The 26845-nt window shown below is 34.9% G+C and overlaps 1 protein-coding gene and 1 long non-coding RNA gene across 4 annotated transcripts in view; one reads left to right on the forward strand and one right to left on the reverse strand.

The window, feature by feature from the left end:
- Window positions 1–1180: 1180 nt before the first annotated feature.
- On the forward strand, window positions 1181–22651 carry abhd8a (abhydrolase domain containing 8a). The gene is made up of 5 exons (XM_079876860.1): window positions 1181–1634; window positions 7999–8772; window positions 12832–13002; window positions 14734–14950; window positions 18387–22651. The coding sequence occupies exons 2-5, from the start codon at window positions 8012–8014 to the stop codon at window positions 18636–18638; spliced, it is 1401 nt and encodes a 466-aa protein (XP_079732986.1). The 5' UTR covers window positions 1181–1634; window positions 7999–8011; the 3' UTR covers window positions 18639–22651.
- Window positions 12970–26845, reverse strand: part of LOC307161910 — a 62210-nt gene continuing 48334 nt past the window's right edge. For 2 of the 3 annotated variants that reach the window (XR_013821816.1, XR_013821817.1), the window contains 2 exons: window positions 17223–17378; window positions 14959–15086 (listed from right to left, as the gene is read on the reverse strand). This is a non-coding gene — a long non-coding RNA (uncharacterized lncRNA). Of the gene's footprint in view, window positions 13017–14958; window positions 15087–17222; window positions 17379–26845 lie in introns of those variants that run through there. The other variant, XR_013821815.1, reaches the window with a different exon arrangement.

The raw sequence follows: 26845 nt of genomic DNA on the forward strand, positions 1-26845 counted from the left end.
AGAAAGATTTAAAAAAGTTTTAAATGTTAAGTAAAACATATATGACTATGACTGTACCTCTGTGATAATGATTTTAATGGGTTTGCAATGTACAGATCATAAAGTATGTAAATACATGAATGTGGGTATGTTATATGCCAGACTTAAAATGCAAAAGTACTGTGGGTCCATGTTCAATCTCTATACATCAAGCAAGGCGTCAGAAAAAGGTTGAATACTAATATCATTTGAATTAAAGTCATTTTGTCAAGACAACATGATTTTCATTGCTCTATTGCAGTAATTTAATAAGAATGATCATTCAGACTAATGAGAATTACAGACAATAATAATAATAGGCCTACATTTTATTTGCAATGTGCCATTCTTAAAGCGCTAGATACAAACACAAAATAACTAAGCATTATTCATGGAAATTTGGGGTGGATAAATATGCCTTATTATCACGGAAAAAATTACTGGTAAAATCGTTACACCACTAGGTGGCGACAAGTGACTTAAAAATGTATGTCATTGAATCATTCTATCAAGAGATTCGATGAAAAACGCTGACATTTATGATTGAGTCATTAAATCATTAATTCAAGAGATTTGTTCAAAAATGCTGATATTTATTATTGAGTCAGTAAATCATTAATTCAAGAGATTCGATCAAAAATGCTGATATTTATTATTGAGTCATTAAATCATTAATTCAAGAGATTCGATCAAAAACGCTGATTCATACAGTAATGAAACAAGTGAAGTATTTATGATTGAGTCATTCAGTCAAGTTTAATCATTCAAATTGATTAAACATTTTAAATAGACTGCAATTAACATTTGGTCAGAACCTCTAGTAGTATATTACATGTCATTTTGTTTAGTTGTCTCTAAACAAATCGTTCAGAATCGTGAATAATTGCGATTCTCAATTTATCCAGAATCATAGCCTACTTATTGTCATAATGACTATTATGAATTTACATGTCAAAGGTAGACCACAAAAAAAGTGTTTTGCATAAATTTAGATTGGCTGACAAAAATATTTGGAAGAGACTGTCAGTAATTCCTTTAAAAAAAAGTAATATACGTTGTTTAGCCTATACAGTATATGGCATATGTTTATATGTGCTGTACTGGGCTATAAACATGGTGCTCTTTTGCGTTCTCTCTCTCTCTCTCTTCTGGGCATAGCAACAGCATAAGAAGAGACTGCATTGGTCGAAACTCACTGCAGGAAGCCCTACAGTTCGTTACACCTCCTGTCAGTCAAACAGAACACGAACCGAGACATGGTTCCCGACTCCCGGAGAAAACAAGGGCACTGGGCTGGATAATAACCCAGGCGTGAAGATGAGGATGAGGATGAGGATGCTGAGAGGAGCACTTCACCCGACGCTGGAACGGCATCTTTATCTCTCCGCACCCGAATGCGTTTGCTCACATTTGCCTTAAATCTAGATTAGAATGAAGATGCCAAATCATCTCCTCAGCAGAATCCGCTTTAAATCACATTAGTGGGTTGAACTAACAGGTTAGATGTATTTTAATTGCTTTCACTGTGTTTCGAGAGATCTTAAACCCTGCAAGAAATTTTGTTGCGTAATTTAGAGCGCTTACAAATCCGATTCGTCTCACAGACATCGATCCAGGTAAGAATCATATTTCAAAATCACATTGCATATGCATTAAGGTTGCATGCTAGTTAACCGTCTCTACATTAAAGTGTGATGCTGTATGTAGTGTGCAGTGTGTTTTGCAAACCAATGCGTTGCGCAGCAACCAACCAATCAATCAATGTCATTGATGTGTACATGTTTTGCATGGAAACCTGCTCTAGGATGCAAGACAATATTAACATTAATTGCAGAAAATTCTAAGGTTAATGAGGCATCATTGTGACTGGAGGGGTTGTGCTGATGCATTGCAGTGCATCATTTATTAAAACACCATCCTTAGATGAAATGACTTGCATTCTGAGCATGCTTCAATGACACACTAAACCCTTGTGGATAACGAGTCGGCTTCATTGAGACTGTACATAGTGTTCTTAATGTAGGTTACAAATCAGCGTACTGTACAACAGCCTGCCTAGTGCCCACACACTCCAATTCTGCATTGCAGACTGAGTGATGACACACCAAAACACACTCCCACTCGGCAAATGTGGGGCAATGCATGCAAGAGTTTGCTTTGGGTTTCATGTGCGAATGGAACTGTCTCTTTCATGTGAAATATTATATGCCACCATCGTTCAATAGCAAGACCAGGGTGAAATTAAAATCAATCAATTTCCCAGTAATATGCAGTGCATTCTTGCAGTAAGTCAAACCATAACTGACCAGAATACACAAGGAATAGCAAAAGAAAACCGTAATATTGATACAAATGGAGACTGACAAGCTTGTTCATTGCAACAAGAGTTCCTGCTAGAAAAAATAAATAATATCTTCTATAGTCAGAGGTAATAAAACTCTAATTAGATATGGGTTTAATCTATTGAGAGTTCAACTTCTTGTGGTTTTGATTCATGCAAGTGGGTTTTTGCTTTTATTCTTTAACCTGCAACGTGAAAAAGAAGTACACAGATTAGTGCGATGACATTACCGATAATCATAATCAGACAATAATAAATAATATTGTTCAAAGCAAATGGCTAAACTTGGCTTGCTCACTGAAGGGTGAACAGTGTTCTTCGTAAAGCAGCATTGGGGAAAGTGATAATGCATAATAAATCTACTTTAGATAGACCTTTTCCTCGTCCTCTTTGAGCAACTTCATCCGTAATGATCTTCCCTGTGGAGATGTGGTGAACAGCACCTGATGCTGGAGAATCATTAGCTAATTGGCAGATCGATGTTTCCTCCTTTATCTCACTGTTGCATCGATACTGAACTTGCTATCAGTTATTTTTCTAGCCGCCTTACAGTTTAAAGAAAGTTCACCCAAAAATGAAAAATCAGTCATCATCTGCTCAACCTCAAGACGCTTGTACTTCTTCTGTGGCTCGTCTTGGCGTTTGCCTCACACAAAGCTTTTGCATAACTTTAAAAGACAAGAGATATGAAGATAAAACAGCAATCACAGCCTATTTTACCGCCAGGATGATTAATTAGATGCAATTTGGCCATTCAACCCTCAAAAGAGTCAATGAATAATAAACGATTTTCTAGTCAATTGTAAATAAACACACTCAATTTCATCTCATTTGCATCTGCGTTTGAAAAACAAATCATGCGTCTCTGTGTTTGACCGACAGAAGATCTCGGATGTTCTCCTTTTTTTATATAAAAAAAAGAGCTGTTACTTGATTGTGTAATACCCAGAGATGTGCTGTGGCGGGATCAGCCTGCGGCATTGATTTTAGCGTAGGTGCTGAAGTCGACACTTTCCCCGCTGCAGAAGCTGAGAGTAGCACTCCAGCAAAAAACAGCAATTCCTAGAGGATCCCAGAAGGTCTTTACATATGCGGGAAAGACCCGAGACAAAACTACTACTGTAAATCTGACCCCAAACAACATCTGAGCGCTTAAAAACGCCAGAAGGTCATTGCATTAGATACAAAATATCAGCAAGTGACTGTCAAATCTTGCTTTCTCTACACTAACTTCACTCTTCTTCATCAATATTGATGTTTCAGCATCTTTTAAACGAATGACACTTGCATAGACATTTGTAAGTGTAGTGTTTAAGACCACTGTTTATGATTACGGCCTCAGTGACTAGAAATAGCAGTTTGATTGCAGTTATAAGTGGTTGATAATATATAAAAATATATAATTGTTACAACAAGAAGTACAGAACAGCAAGACAAGACTAAGATGTTTTGCACCAGCTCCTCATATGATTAATAATACATCACCACTAAAAACCTTCTCTCACTGAGTCTGAATAATGTATCGGCCCTCGAGATGAATCTGCTAAAAAGCGAGCAGGTGAAGGACAGAAAGAGATGGAGTTAATGATGACGAATCATGTTTGTTGCTTTATTATTTGTGACCCTGGACCACAAAACCAGTCACATGGATCAATTTTTTGAAATTGAGATTCATACATCATCTGAAAGCTGAATAAATAAGCTTTCCATTGATGTATGGTTTGTAGGATAGGACAATATTTGGTCGAGATACAACTATTGAACATCTGGAATCTGAGGATGCAAAAAAATCGAAACATTGAGAAAATCTCCTTTAAAGTTGTTCATTTATGTTCGCGATTGTGCAGCATTCACTCACAAAAATAAATGTTTTATATATTTACAGTAGGAAATTTACAAAATATCTTCATGGAACATGATCTTTACTTAATATCCTAATGATTTTTTGCATAAAAGAAAAATGGATAATTTTGACCCATGCAATGTATTGTTGGCTATTGCCACAAATATACCAGTGCGACATGTGACTGGTGACGTGATCCAGGGTCACATATGTAGTCTTTAATTTAAATTTAAATTTCTATTTTAGTATGTTTGAATGGGAATGTGGATTTATGTCTCTAGCTGTAGAACAGGAAGTTCGGCCTGTCATAAACGTGTCACTTCCTTTGTGGAAGCGGCTGTCTGCTGACTGATAGGGCTGTGAAAGACAAGGGAAACATTTCAGAAGAGCGAGACGGAGGATAGAGTTGATGACTGTGAATATATTAGCAAACAGCAGTAAAAACACCAACAACATTCTGCTGAAAGACAAATAACTCGAGACCTACTTCAGCAAATGTAGGCTTAAAAACAACAAGATCTGTGCATTTACATGTTCACATTTACGTATTGTTTATATTCATTTATTTAACACATACAATTATATTGCAATATGACAACTCTATCTACAATTTGTTTTACTGCTGAAAATAATTCCTGTTTCTGTGCATGTTTACATATTAAATATTACATTTACATATTAAATTATATTTCATGAGCTTGCACTATAAAATAATTCATCTTTCTGTACATTTACACACTACATATTATGTTTACATTTACATATGAAATTATATTGCAATATGAGTTACAGCTACAATTTCTTTAAATTAGAAAATAATTCACCTTTCCGTACATATACATGTTTACATTGTTTAATTGTTTACATTTAAATAATAGTTATGTTGCAATGACCGTTCTAGCTACAATTTTTCTTGCACCAGAAAATAATTAATCTTTCTGTACATTTACATACAGTATTTTATATTATACAGTTATAGCTACTTTTTTTCAAGTTGTAAATAAACATCTTTTTCTTTTCAATTTTACAAGAAAACACTATTTCAGTCTTTCTACTTGAGTTTCATGTTTAATTCAGTGTGTTGCTTGCCCTTTCTTTGTAATTATTTGGGAAATTTACTAGCAATTTCTTAGTGAAAATTGTTTCAAATGAACTTTTTTCAATGCACAATTTCATTTACATTACCAGAAAATAATCGTAATTAATTTAGATTATTTTTTCATTACAAAATACATCAATATTATCCTCTGTGATATCAGCCACACGATCAGCTCACTAATAACTCAGTCTATGTACGTCATTTATCTAGGAAGCCTCCAGCGCATACTGATGATCTGTCTGTTTTGATGTCTCATTGCCTTCGGTTTGACTATAAATCTAATATAGCCGGCACAGAAATCGACCGCTGTAAATATTCCACAGGATTCAGGAACCGCATTCACTTCTAAGAAACAATCACAGCTGCATAGTTGTATTGATTTGCATGCAGGTATTATCATATTCACGTTCAATACAGGACACTTTCTCCATTAGTTCCCATGGGAAGCACATTGGAAGAGCCCGGGCTATTTTTAGACTCTTGTTTAGGTCACAATGTGAATCATCTTCTCTACTAGGATTCCATTGGCAAGATCCAACATGCAGCTCGCTCTGTTCCCACTGTAACTTGCTCTTACTGTGTGATTAATTGCATGGGTGAGTGTGAGTGTGTGTGTGTGCGCATTTTAATACTTACTTTTTATGTGCTTATATAGGAGTTTATGTGCTCAGATGTTGCTCTTTTAAAGCTCAGGATACTTAATGGTCTGGTGGCATTGAGTTGCAATTATCTCAGATATTCCCCCTTAAAGTCATAGAAATAATGAAAAAGTGGCACAAGTGAGTCAAAAGTTGTCATATAGTAAGAGTATAGAGCTGAAAAATGTATGTGAACAGCATTTTAACAATTTGATGAGAAATGTTTGAGATCATATTGAGATTTCTGACTTTTGATTGCAGATCTTTTCTGAAACTAGAGGAGACATGTTTTTTCCCCCTGAGGAAACATCTCTCTCTCTATATTTAATGTCATTGCTGTTTAGGAGAAACATTTGAGATACGAGAGATCTTATTTCTTCCCTATGGGCTTCCTATCAGAAAGCGTCCAGGCTCTCTGGATCTCTCTCTCTGCAGTGTTGTTTGCATTTTTCACGGTGTGTTTGTGAAAGCTCTGCTGACAGCATCTGTCATACTGTCGCTCGCAGGAACAGCAATGCAGCGCTTCTTTTGTGCAGCTCACACACAAAGACTGGAGGCTTCGACAATATCCACCATAACCAGATCACACCGCATTAGTGCAACAGGAGCTAAAATGATGTTAGGAAGATTTAAACTCACCGAACTGGGTGAAAGTTAAATCGGGAGCAGAACTGGACTTGTTTCCTCCTAATCCTGGATAAAGTGCAGAACGTCTGTGGTAATGGTTTGACCTGTGGTTCGTAAACAGTCCCTTCGGTTCTGAAGAGAAAATGTGTGACCATTTTACTTCTGAGTGAAACAAGAAATTCATTTTTTTATGCATTTATTTTATTCATATGAAATTGATTGAACAAGTTGAAAATTGAAAATATTAGTTGAAAAATATACAAGGGCAAATCTGAGTTATTACAATGAATGATTATGAAAACAAACATGATTCTTTTTTTATATTGGATTCCGGATTCGCAAAACATTCTGAAGAATAAAATCATTCTTTACAACTATTTTCTTCTTATTTTCTAACTTAAGCTATATTTTTAATTCCAGATAAAAGTTCTTAACACAACTGACTGTGTTTACGTGAATACTCACCAAGACCGGCATTATTTTGTGTGTTTGACTGTTAAAGTGCAAGAAGCAGCAAAAAATAACTCAGTTTAGTACTGAGAGGTGGCTTTATGTGGATGTTTGAGCACAAAATCTGTGGAAATGTGACCCTGGACCACAAAACCAGTCACATGGGTAATTTTTTTGAAATTGAGATTTATATTTATGAGATTGATGTATGGTTTGTTAGGATAGGACAATATTTGGCTGATATATGACTATTTGAAAATCTGGAATCTGAGGGTGCAAAAAACGAAACATTGAGAAAATCGCCTTTAAAAGTTGTCCATTTATGTTCACGATTGTGCTGTATTCACTCACAAAAATAAATGTTTTATATATTTATGGTTGGAAATTTTCTAAATATCTTCATGGAACATGATCTTTACTTAATATCCCAAAATATGAATATGAAAAATTAAAATATGATTTTTAGCATAAAAGAAAAATCTATAATTTTGTCCCATACAATGTATTGTTGGCTATTGCCACAAATATACCCGTGCGACTTGTGACTGGTTTTGTGATCCAGGGTCACACATGAGTAAAATTATGCTCAATCCAATGCAAAAACTCAAGCCCTCTTACAGCAACAATATTCATCCGGAGCAAACGAATCGAGTGAGTGAGGAGAGGCGGGTTTGTGTGTCACTCGCTGTTGGAGAGAGAGATGAGAGAGAGTGAAAGCACAGCTGGTATCGTAAATCTATTCTGCGGAAAATGAGTTTTGGAAGCGTTTCAGATATTTCAGTATCGATATGTATCGAACACTACATTGCACTTAGTTTATCATTTCAGATGCCTTTTTAAAAGACTACAATTGAAAACTGTATATATTATATATAATATTCCGCCAAAGTGACTGTGTTACACACGCCACTGATGAAATACACCCGCGTTTGCCAGGTGTTAATGTGAAGCCCTGGTTGTAATCGTATTTGTGTGTCTTCAGGTAAACCGCCGGCATGTTGACCAGCATCACCGAGAGCATCTTCTGCTGTCTGTGGGGAAAGACGACCAGCGTGGTGTTGCCGGTTGAGTCATCTGACGGCAAGCCCGCCGATGGATTCGAGTTTGTGGAGGTGAAGCCAGGCCGGGTTCTTCGCGTGCGCCACATTCTCCCCGAACGTCCCGCAACCACAGACGAACAACCAGAGCCGAGCAGCAGCAACAGCAGCGTCCACTGCAAGCGCAAGATCACGGTGTACCGCAACGGCCAGCTGGTGATCGAGAACCTGGGAGATGTCCTCCACTCGGAGATCCTGCAGTGCCAGAACGGAGACGTGGAACAGTGCAGCACGGTGGAGGTGGAGCTGTCGGATTACACCACCGCACCGTCCTCCCCGGATCCCAAACCTGCTCCACCTCTGCTCATCTCTGACCAGCAGAAGCCCGCTCCTCCACCCAGACGCAGGCGACGGAAACCCAAGCGCACCGTGCTGATCGACACGCAGCGCTGCATCAGCAGCTGTAAGGGGACGCATTCGGACGTGGCGCTGTTCTTCATCCACGGCGTGGGCGGCTCGCTGGACATCTGGGGGAGGCAGCTGGACTTCTTCTCTCGGTTGGGTTACGAGGTCATCGCTCCTGATTTGGCGGGACACGGCGCCAGCATTGCTCCTCAGATAGCGGCGGCGTACACCTTCTACGCACTCGCTGAGGACCTGCGCGCCATATTCAAGAGATATGCGAGGAAACGCAACATCCTGATTGGTCACTCATACGGGTAGGCGCTCACTTTCTACCCAACGCACACACACTACTGGTTAACGGTTTGGAATAATTACGATTTATTAATGTGGTAACACTTTACAATAAGGTTCATTACTTAAAGGTCCCGTTGCATGCGATTCCATGTTTCAAAGTTTAGTTAGTGTGTAATGTTGTTGTTAGAGTATAAATAATATATGTAAAATTATAACGCTCAAAGTTCAATGCCAAGCGAGATATTTTATTTAACAGAAGTTGACTACAAAAAACGGCTGGATTGGACGACATCCCTCTACATCCTGCTTTAGTGACATCACCAGAACCGTGTTTAGACTAAACTCCGCCCACAGGAACACAGGCGTATTGATGGCAAAATGTCAACAAACGGTTGATGTTTATCTATAATCGGATACCGCAAAAGTTTAATTCGAAGTTGTTAGTTTGCTCTGTCCATTTCACCACGGACTGTTTTTCTAACCTGGGATAATATCAAGCAGGCTTCTCTCAGCGTTTCATACTGACGAAGGGGACAATTTCAACTATATTCCAGCAAGCGGTAAGTAGTGATTTACTATGGAAGTAGCGATCAACTTCACATCGTTTCTCTTAGTAGAATGAAAATAATCTTACTTAAACTGTGATTAATATACAGAAAGCGATCACAGAACAATCCCTTTCCAATCGCCCAAGCTGTGACACACAGCGCGAGTTTATCTGGACACTTGCCAAAACTCGTTATGAAATCAATGACGCTGTTACACTGCACAACGAAGCTCTTACTGTATTTATATACCTCATGTTTGCATTGGTGAAATCATTAGTGAGAGTGCAGGGACTGCGTTGCAATGATAAGATCTTTCACGCGATCAACAGGCTGTCATCTGCTCAATGCTCATCATCACTGCAATTTTCTATGTGATTGAAATAGATCTAAATACTTAAAAAAACTTCTCACGATTCGTTAATCCAGATAGCTGTAATAGTAAAAACGTATAATAGCTGTAATAGTAAAAGTTTTCCAGATAGTTCCACATGTAATGCCAGATATTTCATATGCAAGCATTTCAGCCAATCACAGCAGAGGGCGTTTACACTGAAGTCTCACAGCAGACACGCCCCTTCAAACAGGGTGTTCAAACCAGGGAATGAAATCAGGCTAGGAAATATGCCTTTTACTTCTAAATTATAAAAAATTTTGATCTAAAAAACATACTAACATTATAAGGGCACCCCTGGAAACATGATAAAATAATAAAAATAATCCATGGAATGGGACCTTTAATGTATTTACTAACATGTATTTATTAATCTTTGTTAATGTTAGTTAATAAAAATACAGCTGGTTAAATGTTTGGAATAATTAAGATTTATTAATGTGATAAGGTTCATTACTGTAATTAAAATTTTCTGCACTACTGCTTTACAGTGGTTACCACTGATAGAGTTGATATCCTTAAAATGGATTAAATGGAACCTATTTTAAGCATGGTGCATTAATCCTTTACATTTATGTGTGTATACGTGTTTACTGTTGTCTAGATGTGTGTTCGGTACATATATATTAGGCTACATGTGTCTACTCTGTTGAGCGATGAGTGAGCAACCTTTAGAGAGTCTTGTATGAGTGAATGTCTTGTTTGTATGAGTTATGTATTATATATTTCTGCACTTACCATTATCATATTGTGTTTTCTGTTTCATTTGTGTATATGTGTTTTCTGTTTTATTTGACTGCCGCTGTAAGGTCAATGTCAATTTTTGTACCTGGACTCGAGGACCCCCTCGAAAACGAGATGGCTCATCTCAAGGGGTTATTCCTCTTCAATAAATAAATGTCAAATATATTACTTAATGTATTTACTAGTGCTGTCAAACGATTAAAATATTTAATCGCATTAATGTCATAGTTAACTCGCAATTAATCGCACATTTTTATCTATTCTAAATGTCCCTTGATTTCTTTTTGTCCCAATATTTTTTTCTCATTTTAATGCTCTGATCAACATGGAAAAGTGGGTCGGCTTGCTTTGTGCAAATGTTTTTTTTATTGAAAACAACATTGGCTTATACTGTAGTGTTCAATTTCACACTAACATTCTCACTTGGAGCAAATAATCGCATCAGAGAATTCGCATTCGCGTTAAGTGGTGTTTCAGACTGGACGTGCTGCGATGATCGCTCAGTTCACAACGACAGAACACACAGATCACTTTGGTCTTGTCAGTGGAACCATTTGGCAACTTTTTAAAAGTAAACTTTCCATTCAGAATCTTATTGGCATCCATTTCGGCGTCTCGCGCTCGCCATCCACTCAAAACGTAACGTTAGCCTACTCTTTGGCCGGCTCGCAAGCCCAAACAAGTGTGTGCGGCGTGCCTGTTGTTTTGTGTCCGGTCTAGCTAGATCTGGTGTGGTGTTGTAGTTTTTCTAACGTTACTAGTTGTTGCAACAGCATGTGAAAAAAACTACAAAGTTTGCTAGGCCAAAAAGAAATTAATCTTGCGTTAATCCCGCGATAAAAAATTGACGCCGTTAAAATGGGTTTGCGTTAACGCTGTTAATAACGCATTTAACTGACAGCACTAGTATTTACTAACATGAGCTAACAATGAGCAATACATTTGTTACAGTATTTATTAATATTTGTTAATATTAGTTGTATAAAAATACAGCTGGTTAAAAGTTTGGAATAATTAAGATTTATTAATGTGGTAGCACTTTACAATAAGGTTCATTACTTAATGTATTTACTAACATGAGCTAACAATGAACAATACATTTGTTGCAGTGATTATTCATCTTTGTTAATGCTAGTTAATAAAAATTACAGCTGTTCATTGTTTGTTCATGTTAGTTCACAGTGCATTAATAATGTTAACCTTTGATTTTAATGACATATTGAAATTAATATTAACTAAGATTAATAAATGCTGTAGAAGTATTGTTCATTCTTAGTTAATGCTAACTAAGGTATTTAACTAGTGTTAACTAATTAATCTTATTGTAGTGTTACCAGTAATGTTTTTGAACTCTTCTGCTCACCAAGGCTGCATTTATTTGATCGAACATACAGTAAAAAACGTAATATTGCTAAATATTATTACAACTATTTTCTATTGTAATATATGTTAAGACGTAATTCATGGCAGAGGCTATTTACACTAAGTGTAAGTAGTAGTTAGATGCTATTTATTCTTACTGCAAATAGTGGCAGATACTATTGTAGTACATTATAAAACAGTATATGCAATAATGACAACATTGAGTGTAAATTATTATATTTTTTTAAATCATTATATGAATCCAGCCTTATTGGGACAATAAAGCCCTCACTACACCTATCCCTAACCCTACCTGATAAACACTTTATTCCTACTATTAAGTACCCGTTAGACACTTTATTTTCCCTTTTCGAATATTTTTTTAATGTTTATTTAAAATAAAGGCTACTCCGAGCTGATATGCGATGGGAAAAGGGAGAATACATATATGATGAGAAAAATATGTAGTCCAGTGTCATAGGTAACTAAAACTAAAACAATAATAATTAATAATCACTAAAATAAGAGTTACAAAACTTATAAAAATTTAGAAATGTTACCTCGGAAACTAACTAACTAAAGTTAAATAAAAATATAATAAAAATAATAAAAATGACAAAATTACTTAAACTAAAATGAAAAATGAAAATATAAAAGCTAATTCAAAATATTAACAAATACTATAATAGTATATAAATATTACTCGCAGTCAAGTGTGTCCAAGCTTATGATTGCTACAGTACACTGAAAAAATAATGTTTTTGCTGCTTGATTAAATTATAATAAATAATTATAAATAAAATGAGCTAAACCAACACAAATGCTATACATTTCGTCCTGACTTAATTTAATTGTCTTCAATCCACATATACATAAATAAAATTGAGGTCTACTTAATCCGTTGAGCCTACATGAATGATTTCTGTCGCATTAACTGAATAGTTCTATAATTCACAAAAGCCTGCTGTTTGTTCCTGGCATGATTTCATGAGCAATTATTGCTAACCCCGGATCACCGTTTTGTTCGTGTGAAGGGTGTCGTTCTGTACGTTCCTGGCACACGAGTATCCGGAGCAGGTGCATAAGGTGGTGATGATCAACGGAGGCGGGCCGACGGCGCTGGAACCGAGTCTGTGCTCAATCTTCCAGCTGCCCTCCTGTGTCCTGCACTGTCTGTCCCCGTGCCTCGCCTGGAGCTTCCTCAAGTAACACACTTTCTCTTTATTAAAGCAGAACATGAGACAAAACACAGTTAGAGACGATACCATCAAAACAAAACACATCAAACTAGGTGTGTATATAGGATAATATAGGATGTACGTGTAATTATGTGAAGTGTGTGTAAAATTGTGTTGAGTATGTGTACATGTCTATTATAAGTTCACATAGGTAAATAGGTAAATTTTATGACATTGAGATTTATACATCATATGAAAGCTGGATAAATAAGTTTTCAATTGATGTTTGGTTTGTTAGAATATGACAATATTTAGCCAAGATACAACTATTGTAAATCTGGAATCTGAGGGTGCAAAAAAATCGAAACATTGAGAAAATCGCCTTTAAAATTGTCCATTTATGTTCGCGATTGTGCAGCATTCACTCACAAAAATACATGTTTTATATATTTACAGTAGGAAATTTACAAAATATCTTCATGGAACATGATCTTTACCTAATATCCTAATGATTTTTGGCATAAAAGAAAAATCGATAATTTTGACCCATACAATGTATTGTTGGCTATTGCCACAAATATACCCGTGCGACTTATGACTGGTTTTGTGATCCAGGGTCACATATATATGTAGAACAATGCTCATTATATATACAATATACAATATATACAGGGTTCTCACGGGTCCTTGAAATCCTTGAAAGTTTGTGAATCTGAAGGAAAAAAATTTTTACATAATAGAGACAGTTCCTTGAAAGTGCTTGAATTTATTTAGTTTTCTGGAAAAAAAATCCATATTATTCCCTCCGGTCCGCTAATGTGTTATTTCGCCAACACTTCGTGGCCTGTGCACACTAGCTTGCTTGATTTACGTTAGCGACGCGCATTTATGCGTTACGTTAAGTGTTTCCCGCGTGAGGTACTTTGTGTTGTACGTTGCCATGATGTTTACGCGCGCACAAAACAACTACAATGGAACCTCAACGTTTGTTGTTCGACACTACAAATGTGTTCCCACATTAAGTCCTTGAATTTGAGGGTATTGGACCTGGAAAGTCCTTGAAAGGTCCTTGAATTTGAAGTTAACAAAAGGTGTGGGAACCCTGTATATAGCAGTAGTAATATTCAAAGATGTAATAAGGAAAAAGAAAAACAAGAGAATCAGAGAAGAAAAAAAACATCTCCACTTTCTTTTTTTATTAAAGCAGAACATAAGACAAAACACAGTTAGAGACGATACCATCAAAACAAAACACATCAAACAGAATATAGGATGTACGTGTAATTATGTGAAGCATGTGTGTAAAATTGTGTTGAGTATTTGTACATCTCTATTATAAGTTTCCTAATATATATGTAGAACAATGCTCATTATATATAATTAAATTGATTTAGTCAAGTGTGTCCAAGCTTATGATTGCTACACTGAAAAAATTATGTTTTTGCTGCTTGATTAAATTATAATAAATAATTATGATAAATAAAATGAGCTAAACCAACACAAATGCTATACATTTCAACCTGACTTAATTTAATTGTCTTCAATCCACATATACATAAATAAAATTGAGGTCTACTTAATACTTAACTTAATATATATACAATATACATAAATATAGCAGTAGTAATATTCAAAGATGTAATAAGGAAAAAGAAAAACAAGAGAAAGGGGAAAAAAAACATGGTTTCTGAAATGACTTCTGCAAAAAGTCCACGGTTGTTGTTAGTAAGCATGTGTGTTGTTGTGTTCTCCACACAGAGCTGGTTTCGCCAGGCAGGGTGCGAAAGAGAAGCAGCTTTTGAAAGAGGGAAACGCGTTTAACGTCTCTCCGTTCGTCCTGCGAGCGATGATGAGCGGTCAGTACTGGCCCGAGGGGGATGAAGTCTACCACGCGGAGCTGACCGTACCCATACTGCTGGTGCACGGCATGTATGACAAGTTTGTACCAATTGATGAGGATCAGCGGATGGCAGAGGTTCGTGCACATCAGATCTATTTTCATTGTGCTGAGATTTGGCTGCGTCACAAATCACATACTTCTACTGTGCACGAAATGCATGATTTTTGCCGTTGGTTTCAGCAGTTAAGAGCATGTCCAGGTCATAATTCAACTCAAAAACAAAATAAAGAAATGTAAAATTAGATTTTGCATAAAAAATTTAAGCCTATCTTTTAGGATTTTTTTTTACTTTTTTTTTTTTTTTTTCAAAGTATTTCTAATTAGTATACTAATTATCAGTATTTAATGTAGATTACCTCTCTAACTAAACTTGCTTTGTGAGGAAAACTGTGTTTGTCTTATCATCCCCCTTTGTAGAACACAAGGCTTATAATGGATATATATATTTTTTAAATAAACGCTGACAAAAACTTGCGCAGTTATGCAAAATATAAGATGGTAAATATTTAATTGATGAGTTGTCAATACAATATTTAACCTAAGCGTATGATTTTTACCCCAAAATGCAACAAAAAATGGTAAATGCAAATACATTTTTTGCTGCCTGGATCCAGTTGTTTCTGCGAATTGCAGTGATCCGCTTTTGACAGTCTGTAAAAAGAAAGCTCTGTAGCTCTGCACAAACTTCCTAGACTAGTCTTACAAGTTAGTCTTCTTTTTTTTTTTTTTTTTCACTTGACATCTTAATGGCGTGCAAGAGTCGGGTTCCGGAAGTAAAAACTTATAAACATTTAAAGACAGAAATACTGTGAGCTTCGAGGTTGTTAATCAATGGCATTTGCTTCTGTTGAAGCCGTCAGCCCACATTATTTCAGCTTAGTTTTAAAATAATTGTGTTTAACAGTGGAATTTCTGGTGAAAAACTACATTACCCATGATGCTGTACAGAAAAATCCACCAATCAGAGAGTCGAAAAAAGCAACACGCTCCAAAAGAGCTCTTTAGCTCCGCCCACTCCCATGAAGCACTGCGAATGACGTAATCAAGTCTATCTCTCTATGACAGGGTTCACCAATCTCGGTCCTGGAGGGCCGCTGTCCTGCAGAGTTTAGCTCCAACCCCAATTAAACACACCTGAACCAGCTAATCAGGGTCTCACTAGGCATACTAGAAACTTTCAAACAGGTGTGTTGGAGCTGGTTGGAGCTAAACTCTGCAGGACAGCGGCCCTCCAGGACCGAGATTGGTGAACCCTGCTCTATGATCTCAAAATACTAAAATGTTATATGCATATTTTGCAATAAACATAAAATATAGTTTATATATATATATATATATATATATATATATATATATATATATATATATATATATATATATATATATATATATATATATAAATATATAATCAACATTTGTAAATGAGTTATATTTAGTTTTATATTTCACCATTTTTAATTTGATTATGCTGTTCGCAAAGCTTCATGGGATTGTAGCCTAGTTCTTTCTCTCACTAAGCGATCAAGTACACAGTCTTGTACCTTTGTCTGATTTAAAAAAAACTTTGGGTCCCACTACATATTAAGTGGATTTAAGTACTATGTATTAACATCGAAAAATAAGTACAATGTACTTATTGTGTTCATGTTGTATTGTAAAACACTTTTGCTGCTATTGAGGTGTGACACGGGTAAGGTTAGAGACAGGTGTGGTGGTATGGGTGGGTTTAAGGGTGGGTTAAGGTGTAAGGGAGGGTCAACAGTGTAATTATACATGTAATTACATAAATTAATTACATCTGTAATTACATGCAGGTATTTTCAAAATATAAGTACAATGTAAAAACATGTATGTATACATTAAGTCCATTGTATCAAATTATTAATTTCAATGTAAGTAACATTGTACTTAAAGCCACTTAATATAAAGTGGGACCAAACTTTGCTTCAAATCAAAGTTTGTATTGTGATTCACCCTGTAGTTGCTTGGCTTGTTTAATGGCTTATAACTCTTTAACAATCTATTTTAAAATCCCAATGGGAAAAATGAATGAAAAAAATATATATTTCCGGATCCAGTTACACTCTATTTCTTAACATAATGGCTATGTTTATGCAACTGCCCCCTGATTTCTTAGTCAATCGCACAGCTTTTCCCCATTTTAGATGTGTTTTCGCATCATTCAAGCTGAACACTAATGTTTTTGATTTTGTGGTAAAATGTTAGCTTAACATTTTTTGTGAGACAAAAATATAATCTTGTATTCTATGCAGGATGAATAGTACTGTATGTGAATTAGGATGCAGCCTGTGCTTGCAGTCAGTGTGTGTGTGTGATGTTGGCTCACTCATGACTCTTCAACACAAGAGTGTCTCTGTGCTGTAATGGGCTGTTCATGAGTAGAGGAGCGTTACACATGTCCTCATGCAGATGTGCTCTGAATCAAACAATGGCGTCTCATTGTACTGCTCATTGAACTCTTGCTGACGTCAGCTAGGACTTCCTGCGGGCCACAAATGTAAAAAAGAAAGAGAAAGAAAAAAAAAGAAAATACAACGTTTAGCTCAAACCATAAGACTGATTGTCTGATCATCACTGATATACAAACATACAAAAAAATAAAAAGTTTAACATTAGTTTTATAATTGATATATAATTTAAATATTTTTGATAGTTTATATAGAATTAATATATATATATATATATATATATATATATATATATATATATATATATATATATGAAGATTATGTATTATTTATATAGTATTTAAATTGTCATTTATATAAATTAGATTAATTTCTTTTTATTATAATTATATATAATTATAATTATTCATTATACTTTTATTGTTATTTTATTTTATTTATTCATTATTACAAATTAGATTAAATATATAAATATAAATATAAATACATTATTTACATACACATTTACAAATACATGTCTATTATATATTTATATACGTGTGTGTATATATAATGTGCGTATTTATTTTTAAACAAATTTAATAGCAAATATTTATTTTTAAATTTCTTATATATTCAAATAAAATTGACATAAAATACATTTCAAAAATATTTTAGTATTTAAATTTTTCTTTTTTATTATAATATTTTTATTTTATTTTTATTACTATTAACTATTTAATTGTATCATTTATTAATTAGAAATTAGAATAAATTATAAATACATATACATTCAAATGTTATATTTTATAAATACATTATTTACATAAACATTTACAAATACATGTCTATATATACAGTATGTGAGTGTGTGTGCGCACACGCAAATAGAGATTTTTTTTATTTCTTTATTATATTAAAATAGTATATATAAATACATTATAAAAATATATTTTTGTAAGGTATGTAAAGGTTTAAAAAATATTTAAGTTACGTGATTTATATATAAATGCTATTATATAAAATACTCTACAATATAATAAACATAATATAATACTTTAGAAAAGGTATATTTTTCAAAATGTAAATTGTCTTTATTTCAGATCCTCTTGTTTGCATTCCTGAAAGTAATCGAGGAAGGCAGTCACATGGTGATGATGGAATGCCCCGAAACGGTCAACACACTCCTGCACGAGTTCTTCCTCTGGGAACCTGACGATTCCAAAAAGAACACGGTTACCAAGGTAACAGCCGACCAGACAACAGTCAACAACGCCACACCCGTCCAGACGCTCACTGTCGCCAACGGCAACATCACAGGGACTCCCAAGGTCAACAAGCCCCTTAACAAGTAACCCGATGATTGACGTTTTTGGGGTAAAGCAATCAGAAGGCTGTTGATGGCAGGCTGAAACCGTCACCTTGGCTGAGAGCTGATTTTTGGTCAGATGGTCCTAGCGGGTGTCGAGGCGGGGGTGAGAAAGAATCACGCGTTCAAAGAGACTCTCGGTGAGAACTAGCGACGAGGGGAAAAGAAGCAGCTGATTTTAAACCAATGATGGTGGTTTATGACATCACGATGCCTTTGTATCTCTCTGCTACCTTTGGACAATATCTTTCCTTCTTGTGCTGTCTAAACAAAAGGACTGGATGTCCGAAATCAAAGTGTGTTCAAGCGTTGGTGTCCAGGCGGGACTGAACTATGAGAAAGATATGAGAAAAAAAAAAACTATTGCAATCCAAACCAAGAGAGTGTTTAAAGTCAACATGAAATGTTTGCAACCTGGGCTTGACATTAACAAATGCGGTTGTTTGCATCAGTCACTTCTATTAGACACTTTGGCGGGTTGCATATTATAATATATACATTTATCAATTTCAGTAGTCTAATAAAAAGGCATTTGAAATGATAAACTAAGTGCAATGTAGTGTTGTCAAACATATCGATTTTTCTATACATATCGATACTGAAATATGTGAAACGCTTCCAATACTCATTTTAGATGCACAATACCAGCTGCGCTTTCACTCTCTCTCATCTCTCCGACAGCGAGTGACACACAAACCCGCCTCCACTCACTCACTCACTCGATTCATTTGCTCCGGATGAATATTGTTGCCGTTTCAGGGCTTGATAATTTTACTCATTCTCGCAGATTTTGTGCTCAAACACCCACATAAAGCCGCCTCTCAGTACTAAACTGATTTCTATTTCGTTGCTAATTGCACTTAATTAGTCAAATACACACAAAATAATGTCAAAATGCCGGTCTTGGTGAGTTTTCACATAAACACAGTCAGTTATGTTTAAGTGAATGCAACAGTTGAGAAAGAAAACGCATGTATAATGGATCCGTGCATCAGGTCTTAAAGGGACAGCAGCCTAATATTCCTGCAGCCAAATTATGAGGTAATATTAAAACTATCTTTATGGGAGTTTTTCCCCATGGTATCAAAGTCAAAATTGTGTCTAGTAACTTTGGAAAAGCACTAGGTGAAAAAGTTAATGTCAAGCCCTGTTTTCAACCCATTTCACTTCTATAATAAGACATATTGTGTGTTGTATACAGTACCAGTACGATTACAAAGACCAGATTTTACTTCGTGCACAATGTGATTAGAAATGTGTTGTAATAAAAGGGTCGCTTTCATGTTGACTTTAACGGACGTTTGTACAGAGTCCGTGTTCATATTTATGCGATATACAAGTACTAATATATTGAAATCAACACATTTTAACACGTCTTCCCTTATAAAGCAAATCCATCGCTTGGAGTTTAAGAGCGAGCGCAGACGTATAAAATACTGAATTCTGTTAAAACACTCCTTGAAAGATTACATACTGTAAACGAACTCATGCTAGCTACACATTATTTCACTTGAAAATAACTGTCTGAATTTAACAACAAAGCAACAGATGTTGGTTCACATGAAGGACAAGCAAAAACATCACATGGAAATCGACCGTCGCAATGGGAGATTTCATGCCAGTCGGCACTTGTTCGTCTCTTAGCAACTAGAAAGTCGGGCATTAGAGCAGAAACACGGAGAGAGAGAGTTATAATGATGCTGCCGGCCACAATATGACATGATGGTGCTGAGGAAAAACAGGATATAAGCTATAGTATCACAGTGCATTCATATACAGAACTGCACGAAAGTCTAGAATCTGATCATCAGGTTGATTCAATCATGTGCAATGTGATGACAACGCATTTGCTAAATAGGACAGACCGTCTGCCTATGCAAAGAATAACGCCTCCGGTCGGTTACCATGGCAACAGTAGTCGAGAGCAAACTGGATTAAGAATAGCAGGTCTGGTCCGTGTGACCCTTGCGATCATTGAGAGATGACTGAGACATCGTGAGATCTCATTGAACGTTTATGCAACCCGAGCAGTCGAACATCCCTGTGTCAGAGCGGATGAATTGGTGGTGGACACATTTTCAGGTATTTATGTAATTAACAAATGTCCACTTATCATTTTAACAATGTTGAATCCACACTTTTAGATATTTATTATATTAATAATAATTGGACACAATGAGCTGATTAAGTGCTGCGTTAAAAATAAAAATGAAAACTTGGGCAATTTAAAAGAATGCACTATTGTTCAAAGGTTTGGTGTCAATAAGGTCTTTTGGTTACACTTTATTTTACAGTGTCATTGTTACACGTGTTACATGTAGTTACTATAGAAATAACTATTATTTATGCATAATTACATGCAACTAACCCCTTAACCAAGCCAAACCCTATTCCTAACCCTATAATAATTACATGTAGTTGCTTAATTTTACTCGGTACTTAAATATATAATTACAGTGTAACAAAGACACCTTCATTTTAAGGTGTCATTGTTACAGTGTAATTATATATTTAAGTACTGAGTAATATTTAGCAACTACATGTACTTACTATAGGGTTAGGGTAGGATTAGGGTTTGGTTGAGGGTTAGTTGCATGTAATTATGCATAATTTACTGTTATTCATATGGTAAGTACATGTAACACGTGTAACAAGGACACTAAAATAAAGTGTTACTGTTTTTCAAATGTATTATTATTAATACTTTTCAGCAAGGATGCATTAAATGGATCAAAATTAACAGTGAGGATGTGAAATGTTACAAAATATTTCTATTTCAAATAAATGCTGTTCTTTTTTGAACTTTCTATTCATGAAAGAATCCTTAAAAACTGCATCATGGTTTCAACAAAAAAAGATACGAAGCAGCAAAACTGTTTTCAACATCGATAATAATCAGCAAATCAGCATATTAGAGTGATTTCTGAAGGATCATGTGACACTGAAGACTGGAGTATTGATGCTGAAATTCAGCTTTGCATCACAAAAATAAGTTACATTTGAAAATATATTCACATAGAAAACAGTCCTTTTGAATTCTAATAATATTTAACAATATCACTGTATTTTTGATCAAATAAATGCCAGCCTTTATGAGAAGAATAGACTTTTTCTCAAAAAAAATCTTTCTGACCCCCAAACTTTTGAAAAGTAGTATAACTGTAAATTCCCATTTTAACAACACGTCTACACATTACAACAATAAATTACTCTGACTTAGCTCTAATTCAACTGAAGTGAAGGGAGTCTACACCTTTTTTTTTTGTTTGATGTGCTGAGAAGAAACGTAGACCTTTCAGTCTGCTAAATGATTGCTGTGTGATTGATAGAAGAATTGGAGATATTACAAACTGAATTACAGGTGAATGAGATTGTGATTACATCTGGATGCCAGTGTTTAACATCTGCTCAATTTCAGTGTTACCAGAGAGAAAGTTCTAGCATCTGATTACAAAGTATATTCTGCTGAAGACTTCTATCTGTAGCCAGCTGTCGTTTAGTATACACAATAATTTTCACTCGTCCTTAAATTACATTTACAGTGATGCACTTACTGTACGATCCAAGTCTGTGGAGTGTTACTGGATGATTTTTCATGATCATAATAGGACAAAATAATGAAAATAACAGTAATTAACATGTACCGTGTGATGTTGAAGTCTCTTGGCTATACATTCAAAATGGTGTATATTTTATCCATTTATCCCAGTGCAGTGTCCTATTGAAAGTGCATTACTGTACATGCAAAAATTATTTGTTCTGACAGATGTTGTTCATACAGCTTAAGTTGCACCAAATCTAGAATATTTATTGAAATGTTACTTGCATATACAATTACATTGTAATGCAGTGCAGAGGATATACATTTTATTGCAGCCACTCCTGTGAATTAGAAAACAAAAACTATTGTGTGCTTTTGACAAAAACTTGCCTATGCATTTGCTGTGGCTTTACTACCTAAAGGTCTGTTCACACCAAGAACGATAACTATAAAGATAACCATATCAGCATAACGTATGTTTATTATAAGCGCACGCTGCAATTTTGTCGTCTGCCGCTTTAAATGCTCAAGCTCTTAAACGCAGGATGGATTCTGATTGGATGTTAATGTTCACCGGCTGGAGAAAAATTCTTTCTTGTTATAGTAGTGGTTTGTATGGAAGCTTGTTTCTGCCACTGAATAAAAAAGGTAATTGGGACATTTTATCTCACAATTCTTACTTTTTCTTGCAATTGCGAGTTTACATCTTGCAATTCTGCCTTTTTTTCTTAGAAACGCATGATATAAACTCGCGATTGCGAGAAAAAAAAGTCAGAATTTTTTGGGGGCGGGAAGTCGCAATTGCAAAAATAAGTCAGAATTTCAATGAAAAGTCGTAATTGCGAGAAAAAAGTCATAATTGCGAGATAAAATGTTGCAATTGCGAGAAAAAAGGACAGAATTGTGAGATAAAAAGTCGTAATTGCAAGAAAAAAAGTCATAATTGCAAGAAAAAGTCACAATTGCAAGAAAAAAGGTCCGAATTGCGAGATAAAAAGTCGTAATTGCAAGAAAAAGTCAAAATTGTGCAAGAAACAGTCATAATTGCGAGATTAAAAGTAGAAATTGCAAGAAAAAAAGTCAGAATTGAGAGATAAATTGTCGCAATTGTAAGAAAAAGTCAAATTGCGAGATGTGAACAATTGCATAAAAAAAAATATTTATAACACGCAATTGCGACTATCATGCAATTGTGAGGAAAAAAAGTATTTTAAATAGTTTTATTCCGTGGCGGAAACAAGCTTCCGTATGACTCTGCTATTCTTTTAGAACTATTTTCAAAAAACAATAATATCTTTATTGTTATGTTATAGTTATCGTTCTTGGTGTGAATGGGCTTTACATCTTGTAGATAAAATACCATATTATGACTCGTCTGAATGATTCACTTTTGGATATTGGTCATATATCCTGCCCTCAGACTGGGTTTGTAGCCACAAAGTTTTAACATCATGAGGAAAATATATTCCAAAGATTTCATGAGTTTGCTAAGACAAGCAAGCATCACTTTTGCTCATATTTAGGATTGGCAAAAACAAATACCACAGAGACTTCGCAAGGCCAGTATGTAATCCCCTAGCAACCATGCAAAACACCCTAGCAACCATGTAGCAACATTCTAAAATTCTCATGTCACATGATGATGGAACAGTTGCGTAACATTATAAAAGTGTTTCTGAAGACACAAAGAAAGAATGTGACATTTTAAATCTCTTGTTTCTAATTCACAGACGGGAGCAATAATGCTTTTCTATGCTAATGGTAGTTCTGGCTTTCCTCTGAGTGCCTGGGAGAGTGTTTTCTGGAGAGATGAGAAACTATAAAACACTGGCCAATACTGTTAAAAACTGCCAAAGGTTCCTCTCATGGGTCAGGAGCGAAAATAAGTCAAATGGACTGATATTTTTGGACTGAAGTGTGTTTGTGGGAGATGAATATCATATACAGACACTGAATGACACTACAGACTGATAGTGATGAAGAAGAATTCCTCTTCCTCTGGTCGTGTACTGATGTCATTGTGGTCAAGTTCGTGTCAAATGTGTGTGTTGCATACAGTATATCTATGGGAAAGTACTATAACCATGCACTGCCTGAAAATATGTGCATATAAAATGTCATGAAAAGTATATAAAAATATGAAAAAATAAAAAATAACAACAATCGTCTTCACTTGTTTCTTTCCCCCAAAACATCAAGGATTGATTTGACTATTCATGACAGTTGCAATCTCACCAAACAACCACTAGATGGAGATAAAGATACGTTTGCTTGTTGACAGGATATTAAATAATACAGAATTATTTTAAATGCATCGATTTCCCCACAATCTTTGGTTACAGTCAGGTTCATAAATACTAGCTGACTCTTGGTGTTTTGTTATAAACACAAACGCACATTTCTGAGCAGTGGTCAGGAAGTCTTGAATCAAAGAAAATGGCCAAATATTTACACTGCACTACTTCACAAACTTCACTGCCATGGAAACCAGTTCAGAAAGCTTTCATAATATCATGTGACTCGTGGGTCACATGACAGTCCCACCCTGCATGTATATTTTCATAAAACCTTCACTAAGAAGTCAAATTGCTGTGCAGTCTGTCTGTCTGAGGCACTAATTATGATGTGAACATATGGCACAAGAGATTCATCTTCATACAGTATTTCAGTTCGCTCAAAAGCATCTGGTGGTTGAAACGACATGGAATGAGGTTTTCGAGAAAAGCCCCGCGCTCTCGACATAATTCACAAAAGTAAATACAACATGTTGAGGAATCATTTTCTCCATGAGGTTGTGGTTTGAATCACCGTAATTGGTTGCATGATTTGACAAGACATGTTTATAACATCTGGTTATTTTTGAAAATACTTCTGACAATTAAAAATACATAATTACAGTAGGGAGTCCATGTAAAGATCATGCAAACCACCAGAACGGACGGAAAAATAAGGACAGTGAAAAAACAAACCTATGCTTGCGTGTATTGTAAATATTTTAAACAATCAGTTCAGGATTATGATATGGAAATAAGTTGAAAGATTTATAGTTAAAAAATAAAATAAAAGTCATTTGATCAAGATTACGATAGATTAAGCCGTTTTTTTTTAACAATAATAATTGTAAAAAAAATATAAATATCTATAATTATTGTTATATATATATATATATATATATATATATATATATATATATATATATATGAAGACTTCAGATGCAAAAGCCTCTAAGTGCCATCTGAAATTTTCTTCTAGAATGATCATTTTTATCAAGCTTGTATGTTTATGTTCAGTTATTTCACTTTAATGGCAATGAAAATGACCTATTTATTGTCATTCAAGTGAAATTACTGAACTTAAATATACAAGCTTGAAAAAAATGCTAATTTTAGAAGAAAATTTCAGATGGCACTTAGAGGCTTTTGCATCTGAAGTCTTCATATATATAATTTTTAACATACATAAACACAGCTCTATTTTTACATTTTAAATACAATTTTTTTGTATTTTATATGCACACATACAGATATATAATATGTACATAAATACATATACACAAACACACATATACTGTATATATATATATATATATATATATATATATATATATAGTATTTTATATAAATATTTTATGCATTTTATTATATTACACACACACTAAATTATTTAGTAAAATTGGGGTCTTGTTTTGACCTTACATTTTGGAATTCTGTAAGAAATAATTTTTGACATCATTGTTTGTTTGTTTATATATATATATATAATTTATTTATGCACGCACACACACACACACACACGTATAATATAAACATAAACAATTGTATAAGGTATTTCTAATCATATCAGAAGCCATTTCAAAATGTGCAGTACCCAAATCTAATTGGTCTCCATTTCATTTTTGAATAACAATTATGATTCATTCTGATTTGACATCTGATGATATAATCACTGACAGGATACAGTCCAAAACATGAATATAGTTGAATACGGGTGCGGATCTCATCAAGCCCTCGCTGTCTGACACTGGTACATTAAACCGTACTTGAGTTATAAACTCAATCCAGGTCTGTAAGCGGTCATGATCCAGCATTGAGGCTCTGCACATTAGATCTGGTCTGCAACACATCAGAAATACTTGGGCAACAGTTTAGTGTGTGGAAGAGCAATCCCATCAGATGAAATGACTGATTTCACCCATAATAAAATCTGCTAAATAAAGTCTTCTGCAAACACACACATCTGGATGTGATTCCACTGGCGTTTCTTCATATCATTCGCTGAATGGCTTGTGTCCACTAATGTCCTATTGTTTTATTAAACTGGCGGGTGATAAAAAGAAAAATCAGATCTGAGAATTTTTGCTTTATTGGAAACCCATTAAAACTTTCAGGGAAGTTTTCCCCCTAATTAAAAGCAAACCTATTGTAAACTTATCTTAATTTAACCCGTCGAAACAAATTAACTGGGATTAATTTGTTCCCACACTAAACCAATTTTAACTCTCTTTCACAAAAAGAGAGAAAGAAAAAGTAAATAGATAAAAAAAAAAAAAAAGTTTGCTCTGCTCTGCTCTGATTGGTCAGATGGCTCAGTCTGTTGTGATTGGTCTCATCTGCTCTGATTGGTCAGATGGCCCAGTCTGCTGTGATTGGTCT

This window comes from Squalius cephalus (assembly GCF_949319135.1).
Source record: "Squalius cephalus genome assembly, chromosome: 7".
NCBI classification, from domain to species: Eukaryota; Metazoa; Chordata; class Actinopteri; order Cypriniformes; family Leuciscidae; genus Squalius; species Squalius cephalus.